This window comes from Phymastichus coffea, unplaced genomic scaffold (genome assembly GCF_024137745.1).
Source record: "Phymastichus coffea isolate CEN01 unplaced genomic scaffold, Cenicafe_Pcof_1.1 PCOF00047, whole genome shotgun sequence".
Lineage (NCBI taxonomy): Eukaryota > Metazoa > Arthropoda > Insecta > Hymenoptera > Eulophidae > Phymastichus > Phymastichus coffea.
The window spans coordinates 1,742,696-1,753,799 of record NW_026706858.1 but is presented as its reverse complement, the minus strand read 5'-3'; the positions used below and the strand labels follow the sequence as shown (position 1 = coordinate 1,753,799).

At 55.8% G+C, this 11,104-nt stretch overlaps 1 protein-coding gene across 1 annotated transcript; it reads right to left on the bottom strand.

Annotated features, from left to right (window-relative positions):
• Window positions 1-3,147: 3,147 nt before the first annotated feature.
• On the bottom strand, window positions 3,148-4,926 carry LOC131665027 (uncharacterized). Its single transcript, XM_058936616.1, has 4 exons — window positions 4,912-4,926; window positions 4,210-4,405; window positions 3,462-3,967; window positions 3,148-3,387 (listed from the first exon to the last, which is right to left on the bottom strand). Exons 1-4 carry the CDS (start codon window positions 4,924-4,926, stop codon window positions 3,148-3,150), a joined length of 957 nt encoding a protein of 318 aa, XP_058792599.1.
• Between the last annotated feature and the right edge of the window lie 6,178 nt (window positions 4,927-11,104).

Sequence of the window (11,104 nt, the reverse complement as noted above, 5' to 3'; positions counted from 1 at the left end):
AAATTATTCGAATCCACAGATCGATTTCTTTAGACGTCGAAAATGACAGGAAACGAAGTGGCAGCGGCAAGGGTAGAGCACCGACAACTCTGGAAAAGAGAAGAAAAGAAAAAATGTAACGGCGTGAAAATACAACGGCAACGAGTTGGAAAGTCAACATTGGAGATGAGCTCCATTGTCGGAAAGGCTGAGCACCTTTCTCTTTCTTTCCTTCCTCGGCTGCAGCGTGTTAGCAACCGCATGCTTTGCCGTGGCTTCCGGTATTCAAAACGCCTTGTGCACGCGCACTTGTCAGCCTTTCTTTGCTCTGCGAAAACAGAAGATGACGTAAAGTCGCTTTACAGCCGAGACTGCTCGGAAAGATAATACCTGGAGCTACCGACGAAACCGCACGCCGCCGCGCAGTTATAGTTTTTGCCGAGGACTCATTAGTGTAAGCGCGTTTGCTCGTAAACTATATATACCAACAATTCCGTTTCAATTCTCCTCCTTGGATTATCATTTGGGCGATTTAGCCGAATGAATAATTGTAATTGGCTCGCGCGAAGTAGCAGTTTCTTGTGTTTCGGTCTTCCAGAGAAAGCTCATTACTTTCTCTCGAAGACGTCTATCAAAATCTGCTTATTTTTACGACGCTAGCCGTACAATCTGGAATTGTTGAAAAATAACTCCCAGTCGTAATGAATCAAGCGAGGCGCGAGCGGAGAACCGAGCATACAGAAATAACCAATCGTCGTGTACGAGCGGACAAAAAAATAAAAGAAACAATGAGAACTAACGAAATAAGAGAAAAAGCCCCAACAACGACGCGTCGTCGAAAGTCGGCCGTAATTCGATTCGAAAGAGCTCGACAGGCGCGTGGAGAAGGAAGCCGATCGACGGCGACGATGTCGGATGGTCGTCCGACGACGCGCGGGCGTCGCTGCGCCAAACTAGCGCTGGCACGGCACAAACGAGCGTCTGCAGAATGATTGTCTTCTGGTACACGAGGCACCCGCTGAGCGATTACGTCAGGCTCGGCAAGTAGGTGACCGGCGCTAGCGGCGGGTGAAAGCGCGCGAGGGTCACTTATCAAAGGCTCTACGCGAGTCGCGTGTATTTTCCCGATTCTCGCGCGCCAAATTGAGATGTCACTGGTCGAACTCGCCAACGAGTCGAGTGCCTGTACCGGTGCGCTCTTAAGTGCCAAACACGAGATCGACCTGCCAAGCAAATTTCATAAGGTGTCCGACTTGCCGCGTCGGCCGCGATTACGCAAGCCGTTACGTCGCTTCGGGCAAAATGCGAGTAGCAGCCGCGGCGACGAATGCATCGGCTGATTTCGGCGCGGCATGTCGCGGGTGGCCCGCGCTATTTTCATGGGGATATTTCGCCGACAGCCGCGCGATCACGTACACGTCGCGGCGTCTCTTTCTCTCCCGAGCGCAATCGCGGAAGCGCCTCTGGAGCTTGTAAGCGAGGGAGCCACCGCGGCGGCGGTGACATCGCTGCTTTCTCGAGTCTCCCGCGTCCGATTATCGGAATGTCGCTGGCCTAACATGCAAATGAGCGCTCGTCGAAAGCTCGGCAAAACCCAGCGAGAGCTAATCCATTCGCGATCTGCGCCCTCGTACTTGTCTGCGCTGCAGCCGTCCCTTGCTCCGAATGGCCCGCTTTATTTAAGGAGGACGCGCGCGCGCGCCGACGCCGCGGCTGACGACCTCTCGATCGCTCCTTCTTTTTCATTTCGAGAGAGCGACCCGCGAACGCGCGCGGGCCGCACAATAAAGCCGGTGTGAAAGTTGCCTCGTGGCGGCTCGCCAGACCCGCAGCGGCGTCTCTCGCGTCCGCTCGGCGACCGCGACCGCGGCCGGAGGCTGCTGCTCGCCGTGCCGAGGAAAATCGCTTTCGCTGCGCGATCCTCGGCGCCGATGAGCCGCGGCGATGGCGATGGCCTGCGGGTGCCTCCGTCGATCGCCGCTTTCCATCGCGCGACTTTCCAGGACCGCGTCGGCGGCGCGCCTGACGACGACCGACCGCGACGCGCTCGCGAAGAAGCGCACTTTCGCCGCCGCCGAGCGCGATGAGCAGCGGCTGTTACGTAAAGCGCCCGATAGGCGACAGATGCTACTGTCGCTGGAAAACGAGGAAGTCATTACGCGACGCAATTGCGTTGGAAAATTGAAAGGACGATTAGAGAGAGAGCGCGGGATCCCCCCCCCTCTCTTTCTCGAAAGCGAATGGCTCGTGCGTGCATCTGCTCGGAGACTGTGTACCCCCCTATCGATTTTCACCTCGTGATTTACGCCAGCCGAGGGCACCAGTGAAAGTTATCCGCGGAAGCTTCTCCGAGCGGATTTTTCTTCGTCGTCCGATATATGCCTCGACAAGCGAGATGCATCAGCCAGCCTCTCTATGACTCTAGAAACTTCCGATCGAAAGTTGTATAAGGCCGCCTCTATGGATCGTATTAATGCCCCTTTTTTCCTATTCGAACTCTCTCTCTCTCTCTCTCTCTCTCTCTCTCTCTCTCGCTATCGATGTTCGTCGTTCGATGCTCCGGCAGCTAGAAGAAGGAACGTGGTTGCGCAAGCGAGCGAAGGGAAGAAGGAAGAAATAAGCCAGGAGATTTAAAGTTTATGTAAAAAAATACATAAAAAAGCTTTATTTCGCCACCGTTTTCTTGCAAAATAAAAAAGAAGGTATAAAAAGATATTTATAATATCGTCGTCGGGCGATTGCGTTGCCCGAGAGCTGGCTGCGTTCGGGTCCGCGGGACCCGGCGCGGTTGCTCGCGGGCGCGGCAACGTCTCCTCTCTCTCTCGTCGTCTCTCTCTCTCTTTGGCAGGGCCGATCGATGAGCCTCGGCCCCCGAAATTCGCTCGCATTAATATAATACAGTCGCTGAAGGCCCGCAGCGCAGTCTGCCGGCAGTTTGAGTCTTCTCATCGCGGGGTCGGCGACGCGCGGCGCGAGACCGCCCGTCGCCGGGTGTACATCTGGGCTATCTTACAACGGACTTGCGTGCCGCTTCGCCGGCTCGTGTTGTCTGCGTCTGTGTGTGTGTGTGTGAGTGTGTGTGTGCGTATGGGCGCGTGTGCGTGCGTGGGGCTGGTGGTAGCCGTGAAGCACAGAAGCCGGGAGGACGCGTGTTCGTGGCTGAATTGACTAGTAGGGGCCCGAGGCGCCGGGTGGGCCGTAGCTGCCGCTAGGGCCGCCCGAGGAGCCTCCGCCGATGGCTCCGCCGGAAGAGCCGCCGTGGCCGCCGCCGATGCCGCCGCCGAGTCCGCCGTCACCTCCGTGGCCACCGCCGAGTCCGCCGAGTCCGCCGAGTCCGCCGAGTCCGGCGTCTCCGCCGCCGAGGCCTCCCAGACCTCCACCAATGGCGCCACCGCCACCGCCGTCCTTCTGCAAAGTCGTCGGTCACATTGGCATCGGTTGATCGACCGACTCGACGAGCGCGCGACAACGCCAGTGCTTACCTGCGTCTTGTACTTGATGAAGTAGACCTCCGGCTTGCTGGGCTGAGTGGGAGCGGCAGTGGGGATGGTGAATTCCGGAGCATCCTCGGGCTTCTTCACCAGTACGTAGATGAGCGTCTTCTCGGAGTCACCGGCGGGCAGTTGCGGGATGACCGGGGCAGTGGGGGTTGGCGGAGTGGGTGCTTTGATGAAGATGATCTTGTAATGCTTCTGGGCAGGGCTCTGGGGCGCGAACTGCCGCTGGGGGGCGATCTCCGCTGGCTCCGGTGGGGGCACGTGCACGTAGATGTGCTTCTGGATGAGGGTGCCGCCGGATCCGCCGCCGAAGCCGCCGGATCCGCCGCTGAATCCACCGGATCCGCCGCCAAATCCACCGGATCCGCCGCCAACGCTGCCGCCGAATCCGCCGGATCCTCCGCCGAGCGATCCGCCGCCGAAGCCGCCGGATCCGCCGCCAAATCCTCCGGATCCTCCGCCGAGCGAGCCGCCAAATCCGCCGTGACCACCTGTTGATTTGCATTCTCCGTCAGCACCGCTCGATTCTTCGCGCGCGCGGTTCGTGCGCTTCTGCCGTCGATTCTCGCGCTATCAACGAGCTCTGCTGCGAATCTTTGCGAACGTCAGCAACGCGGAAAGGGTGGCAGTTTGCGCCGAGAACATCGCGTTGCCGGGCCAAGGATATTTCCCCTCGTAGGGAGAGGAGATATTCTTGCTGTCGGTTCAACGGTGCTCGTCGACCGTCGTTCACCTCCGAGGCTGGCGCCGCCGCCGCCGAATCCGCCGCCACCGCCGTGGCCGCCTCCGAATCCAGCGCCACCGCCGAAGCCGCCACCAGCTCCACCTCCTGGGGCGCCGTAGCTGCCGCTAGGTGCGCTCGGCTGCTGGTACGCGTAGCCGGACGGAGCCTCGGGTCTGGCCAGAGCCACGCTGGCGAGTGCTAACACCTGCGAAACGCACAGCGCTCTTGCCTTACTCACATCTCGATCACTTTTGCGATGCACTTTGGCCGTTTGCTTTCGCTTTCTTGTCTTTTTTTCTTTTTTTTTTCTTTTTCCTTTTTTCTTTTTTCTTTTACCGTAATCGTACAGCCCGAGCTCGAAAATTTAGGCCTCGGAGCCGTTAAAGTCGAGTAGCTCGAACGATGTTTGCTCTTTCTCTCCGCACGCGACTCTCACTGTGCTAAAACAAACACGTGAGACTTTTCTGCGCGCGAACAATCTCCGGTCGTCGTTGGATCTTTATCGGCGGTCTCGATCGAAAAGTGCAGACGGTGAGAAAGTAGAAAAAATAAATCAACGAAAACTGAAACAAAGAGGGAGAGAGAGCGCGCGCGCGAGAAGAAGAGGAACGTTGACGAGGTACGTTACCCACGGAGAAAAGGGAAAGGAGTCTCGGTCACGAGAGAAAGAGAAAGAGAAAAGGAAAGGCCGAGCGAGAGACCGGCACTTACCAGAAATGCCCTCATGGTTGCTGCTGTTCCTTGATTTGAGGACTGATGCTCCGTAGTTGTCTCGGGGCCCCTTTTATACGGGTCAGCAGCCGACGGGGACCCCACTCGCTCGCCACCAGCCGAAGAGAGTCCCATCACCTATGAGATGCCACCGGAGGCCTATTGCAAATCTCGTTCGCGCTCGCTCGCTCCTTCTACCACTCCAATTTGCCTCCACGCCCCCCCCCCCCCCCCCGACCCGGACACCGACTTCATCGGGCCAACGTCTTCGCCGTTTGTGCACTTTACCTTTGCACGCGCACCGAGCGGCACCTGCCTTGCTCGAAGCCTTGATCTTTTTGCGAATCCTGCCTCGATTCGCTGTCTCGGGCTCGCTCTTCATCGCTGCATTTACACCGAATCACCCACTGCTTGCATTCACGCTCAACCGACGACTTATCACGGCCGTATTTTGTCCATTAGAACGGAAACGCTGCGAGCGATCCACGCGTGAAATGTCGAGCTCTCCTGTGATTCGAGGACTCCTTCTGCTGCCAAAAAAATGTGTCTGAAAGTAGCCTTTGACGAAGAAAGACTCTCTCCGTATAATGATTGTCCACTCGGAAAGAGTATTCTTGAGCTTCGTTGTCTATTAAACTTCAAACCACTTGCAACGAGGACAACATAAAAATAGGATTTTCACTGAAGAATTTTATCGGAACATCCGTTGTAACAATAAGAGACCGTTCGTTACGAGATCATCATATTGATAACAGTTGATTTTTCATAGTCGCAAACAAAGCTCGTTACGCAGATATTTATTCGATCTGTCAAATATTTTCACATGGAAATGGAGTATTTTGTCAATTCCACTGTAGCCTCATTGTTTTTCAGCAGGATCGATTCCTCGTTCCATAACGTGATTATGTCAAGAAATTGCCCTCTAGCAGTGATAAAAAATGTAGTTTCCTGAGTGAAACGGGGTTCGTCGAAAGCTTCGCCGAAAATGTGAGTAAAAACGACTGCGATAACTGCAGCGATCGTACAAGCGATCGGTCTGGAAATTATCAGCTTGTTACAACCTTGCGACCTGTCATAATCATCGCAGCGTGGAAACGCGAAAATCACTCGTCGCGTCGTTCCAGACTATAGACACGGACCCCAATTAAAGAATTTGGAAACGTTTTTTCGCTTTGATTTATAACCGTTGCATAAAGAAGTCGAAAGTAAGTTAATGGCCATCCGTGTGATTGACTAGCAAGTTAGAAATTAAAGAATACAACCTGAACGCGTCCGATTGGTAGGATTAACAAGTATAATTTCCGAGGCGCTACACGATGAGCAGAAATAGAACGCGATGCTACGGTCACGCAAGGATTAGCTATTCGTTTTCTTTTTTATCTGCTCACTAATTTGGTCGCTTTGCCTTTTCATTGATATATCTCTTGCGAAACGTAACGATGACCCGTGCAAACGGTAATGGCGGAAACCAAGAACGGGGTCGTGCACTCGTGACTGTTTATTTTTTTGTTTTTCGTCCCGCAGGAAAGAAAATCGAAAACGTGGAGCCCAGCGGGTATTTCAGCCGAATAGTCACATTAGATTTCGTTCGTACAGGTGCGAAAGGCCCAGCGAAAAGAAAGCGAGAGAGGCCTTCGCGCAGAAGATTCCACAGCTTGGAGCAGCGCAGCGCAGTGCTGCATCGCTGGTGGTGTAGCTGAACGGCGATCTCGAGATTGCGCCGAAATTCGCGAAACCGCTCTTCTCTCCGTGATACTTTGTAAACACTGGCCGCGCGCTATTCTCATTTCTTTTACAGCCTCCCACCCCGAGGAAAAAAAGGCCGCTTCCAACGAGCGCAGTCCAATAAGAAGTTATTGCGCGCCGCGGGTATTGCGCGAATCATTCGTGACGGAATATAACGCGCGCATTACTCGCTCGCGAGTCGGATCAACATGCGGAAAAATAGTTAATAAAGACGAATGTTAGGCGGCAATGGGGAAACCGCGAAAGGCAAAAAACTAACGCCAGTCGATCCGCGTTATTACTATTTCTGTATTAGCCAGTTTGAAGATAAACACAACGCAGCGATTACACGGTGAACCGGCCAATTAACCAATTACCAGGCATTAGCGTGCAATTTAGCTACAGTTTGGTGAGCGGTAAAAATTAAAAAAGAAAGAGCGCTGGTGCCTCGATTTTCCGAGAACGCGCAGGCTTCAATAAACTTATAGAACAACGACGTAGAGAGAGAGAGAGAGAGAGAGAGAGAGAGAGAGAGAGAGAGAGAGAGAGAGAGAGACAGAGAGAGAGAGAGAGAGAGCTTTCGAAGGGAAACAATTACGGAGAGGGACAGGTGTCGAGCCGCGTGTTTGTAAATAAAAAAGCGGGAAGCCAGACGCAGCGCCGCAGCTCGACTTTCACCATCGCTGCTCAAAATTACAGCTGCGCGCAGCGCTAAAGTTTAATGCCCGGGCGCTTTATTATTCGGCGACGCGCGCCGCTCCTGTGCTGCGGTTGGACCCCGGCGCAGCGCGGACAACTCGTTCGCTTGCGCAACGGCTCGATCGCCGCTGGAGGACCCCGCGCGACACGCCACACCCTCGGAACGTCGACCCGCGGCAAATTCCCTTCCGCCGTCGAATCGATCGAAACGATTTCCGACGCTCCGGCGAATACCCCACACATTGACCTGGATATCTCTCGACGGGCGCGCTGCTACTGGCGTCGGGGCGCGTTACGAAACTCCGCTGCGACTTCCGTACGCGCGCGGATGTAGGGCGGAGGCTGCCGTGCGGGCAGCTGCGCGCGAGCATGATTTGCGGCACGGAGCCGAGAGCTTTCGAGCGACTGACGGGATAGGGAGAATGTCCGAGTCGGCTGGCGAGCGACTCGCCAATTTACGTAACGTGGCATGCTTCGGCTATGCAGATCTGGCTGTGGCGGCGCGGCATCAGTAGGTGAAGAGGCGAATTATACAATAAACGCAGATTTACGATGCCGTAAAGTTTAATTGGCTCGGAGACCGAGCGAGCGGTGACCTCACACCGCGGGCCTCCTTTCTATGGTTACTACACTTTACGCCGCGCGTGCGCTCGTTTTTCGTTCGGAGGCCCACTTTTCAACCATCATCTCGCAGTACACCTCCCGACCTATGTTTATGTACACTTTTTTTGGCAACCACCGGCGAAAGTTCTACGCGTGCCGCGTGCCCCCCCCCCCCCCATGGCGGCTCCTACCCGTTATGTAACTGCATCACCGGACAATGACGAAGCCACAAATCTTCGTCTCCTAATTCCCATCCTCTGTCCGGTTGCCTCGCGATGCGCTCGCAAAGTCCACGCGATCGTTCGAAATTAAATCGATCGCTTGTCCGTCCTTCTTCCGTGCTTTACGTAAGCATTGTGAGAACTTATGATATCGTAGGTGAACGAAGTGTACGTTCGAGAGAGTCTGTGCAAAAATTGACCGCAAGCCATTCGCGCGCGCCGAAAATTGAATCTCATCGTCTTCGGCCTCGTTCCTCGGGAACTTTTAAATGAATTCCGCGCGCTCGTTATCGCATTGATGCTCCTTGTCCGTCAAACGAAAATCGTCAATGCTCCTTGAAGCCGATTGTCGTGTTTTTACGGCGGAACGAGGATTCCTCGCGGTGTAGCGCTAAACACAGACTTCTGCTTCTTTGTTTTACGACCGCGTCGTTAACCTTTCGAGAAACCAAGTGTGCGATCGCGGTTTTCGTCGACGCAAAGCGCGTAATTTGAGTTACCGCCGCGCCGTGAAATCGCGAAACCAGACGGATGATAAAAAATTCAATTAATAGACGAACATTGAAAACGCTAAACTTTCTAATGGTAGCGCTTGATGTGTGGATATTTGGCGGGAAGGCGATGCTCTTAAATAATTGGAAAATCGCTCGGACGTCAATGAGTCCGGGAAGAAAAACAATCGCGGGGAAATCAGTCAATTACCGTAACGATCCCGCACGGCACTCATGAGCCGCGATTACATCTGTAATCACGATGCTCGGTGCGCGCGAGCGCGCCCCCGGGCGCTTCCATTGTATCCCGAAAGAGATAGGCATCGACTGACCATTATGGAGCTCGCAATCTCGCGGCTGTCTCTCGAACGTGAAGCGAGCCGAGGACACGTCGCCGCGAGCTTCGCGGCCAAAAATCCATCGATGATCGCTGTGCCCGTCGTCGACTTTCTCGTGCGAGGGGGCGCGCGACAATGGACGCTCGATCGAGCGGGAGACCTCGACGCGCGGTGACGCAATTGGCCTCCCTCGACGACGAGGAAGCGCTGTTTGTCGGCGCATACGAGCGGACGGCTTGCGCAACGCCGAAGCTCGGCAGTGCAGTAACGGCGAGCGCGTCGACGGAGAGATGCGCGCTCGGTCGACGAGTCGTCGGGGCATAGGTGTGTTTATTTTTGCACGTACACGCGCCTCTCGCCTTTCCCGCGGCCGGTCCACGCGTTGCGCAAGGCCTAATACCGACGTACTGGCGGGGGGAGGGATCCTGCCCAATCAAGCGAGTCCTTCCACGATTGCCACACGCCGCGCGTCTCCCGAATGGCGCGTAGTGCTCGCATCCAGCCGCGCGAAATTTGCAATTCCTCTGCGCGCGGGCAGCGAGCGGCTCTCCTACTGCTGCAATTGCGCGTTAAACGTGCGCTAATAAGCCCAACGATTGCCCGCTCCGCGGTTTGCGTCATCCTTTTCTCCGAAAATTGAGGCGTTCGCTTTGCCGCAACTCGGCCACCGCTCGATTGATCGCGCGAGCTGCGTCGTCTCGAGACTGCTGCGCTTCCGACCGCGCGCGCGCGCGTTTCTCGAAAACGACGGCCGAAGCTCGGCGCGAGACAAAGACGAGGCGTCGTTAATAAGTTTGCAGGCGAGCGCGACTCGTTTCCGCCTTCTCTCGGCAGCTGCGTTTCGAGACGACGGCACGCGCGAGGCGATTACAGCCAGCAGCAACGAGCCACTCGAAGCGCGCGACGACAAAGAAATGCACTCGCGCTGACGCTCGCTGACGGCTCACGGCAAGAAGGAGACCCGCCGCGGACGATTTATTAAGGAGACACGCGCGAGCGAGATAAGCTGAGTTACGCGCGTTTCACCTTGCGCTCCAATCGTAACGCACTCGCGCGTAATTCGCCGTGGCCGAGCGATAATGCGCGCGGAAAATAGTCTGTTTACATTTCGAAACGAAAGCCGCGATCCGGGCATAAAAGCTGCTCTCCTACGGGCGCGCGACGCGAAGAAAAAAATTTAAAAAAAAAAGAGAGAGAGAGACGCGCGCGCGGAAGAAGAAAGGTGGCGAGTCCAAGAAGCCGACGGCACTTTCCCCGTGGCGGCAGCGAGCCAGGATTGGCTGGTGGCCAGGCTCGCGACTATTACGGCGACGCGCGAGTGTCGTCCTCGTCCTCGCGAGCGCATCGCAACTCTGACCGAACGGCAATTATGCGCTTTCGCGGGCGGCACAGGCAGCCGAGCGTTTATTGATTCCGAGGGGCTCGGCGCCGACTCGCCACGGCAGCCTTCGCGCCTATGCGGACTGCGTGCATCGCGATCGAAGAAGCGAAGCGCGGACCCGAATGTGAGAGGCAGCCGGAAGAGCTCGGCTGATTAGTCCAGTCGCGAGAAGCTGCGTCTCGAATAATCCGCCGTGGCACTTAGAGAGAGGGGGAGAGAGAGAGAGAGAGAGAGCCGCGAGGAAAGTGTTAAGATACCATTAGACGTTGGGATCTCGGAGCGAGCAAAGACAATGCTCGTGGAGGTGAACGCGTGGAGGCCACTTTTACCGAGCTACGACTTCGACCTCTCACGTGCACGATCACGCCGCTTAATGGCCATACGTGGCGGAGCTTTCGAAACGCGCGCGCGTGCGCGAGCTTTTGTCTCGTTGCTCGGGAGAAGACGTGTCCCCGCGCGGCCGAGTCATCGTTACGTCGAGCGCTGGCGGGCGCGTGCGTGGGAATGCACGAAAAGCGCCACGCCGCACTGTCCTGGCCGATCGTTACGTAACGATTCCCGGATCGCTCGCTTGTCGCTCGACTCTAGCGCGAGAGCAATCGACGCGCCAAGTCGTGCGAGTGCAAATTAATTGCTTCGGGGCGCGCGCGAACTCCCTGATTTACGACTTATCTAGTCAGCACAGCTGACTGCTCGACCAGCTCCGTGCGATCGTTATCGAGGGCATCGAACCTT

What these genes read in the sequence shown, in the direction of transcription:
- LOC131665027 (XM_058936616.1), bottom strand. An exon ending in CGGCGGCGCCAGCCTCGGAG is followed by an intron (nt 3,968 to 4,209) that starts GTGAACGACGGT and finishes GCAAATCAACAG; the next exon opens with GTGGTCACGGCGGATTTGGC. An exon ending in TCATCAAGTACAAGACGCAG is followed by an intron (nt 3,388 to 3,461) that starts GTAAGCACTGGC and finishes ACGACTTTGCAG; the next exon opens with AAGGACGGCGGTGGCGGTGG.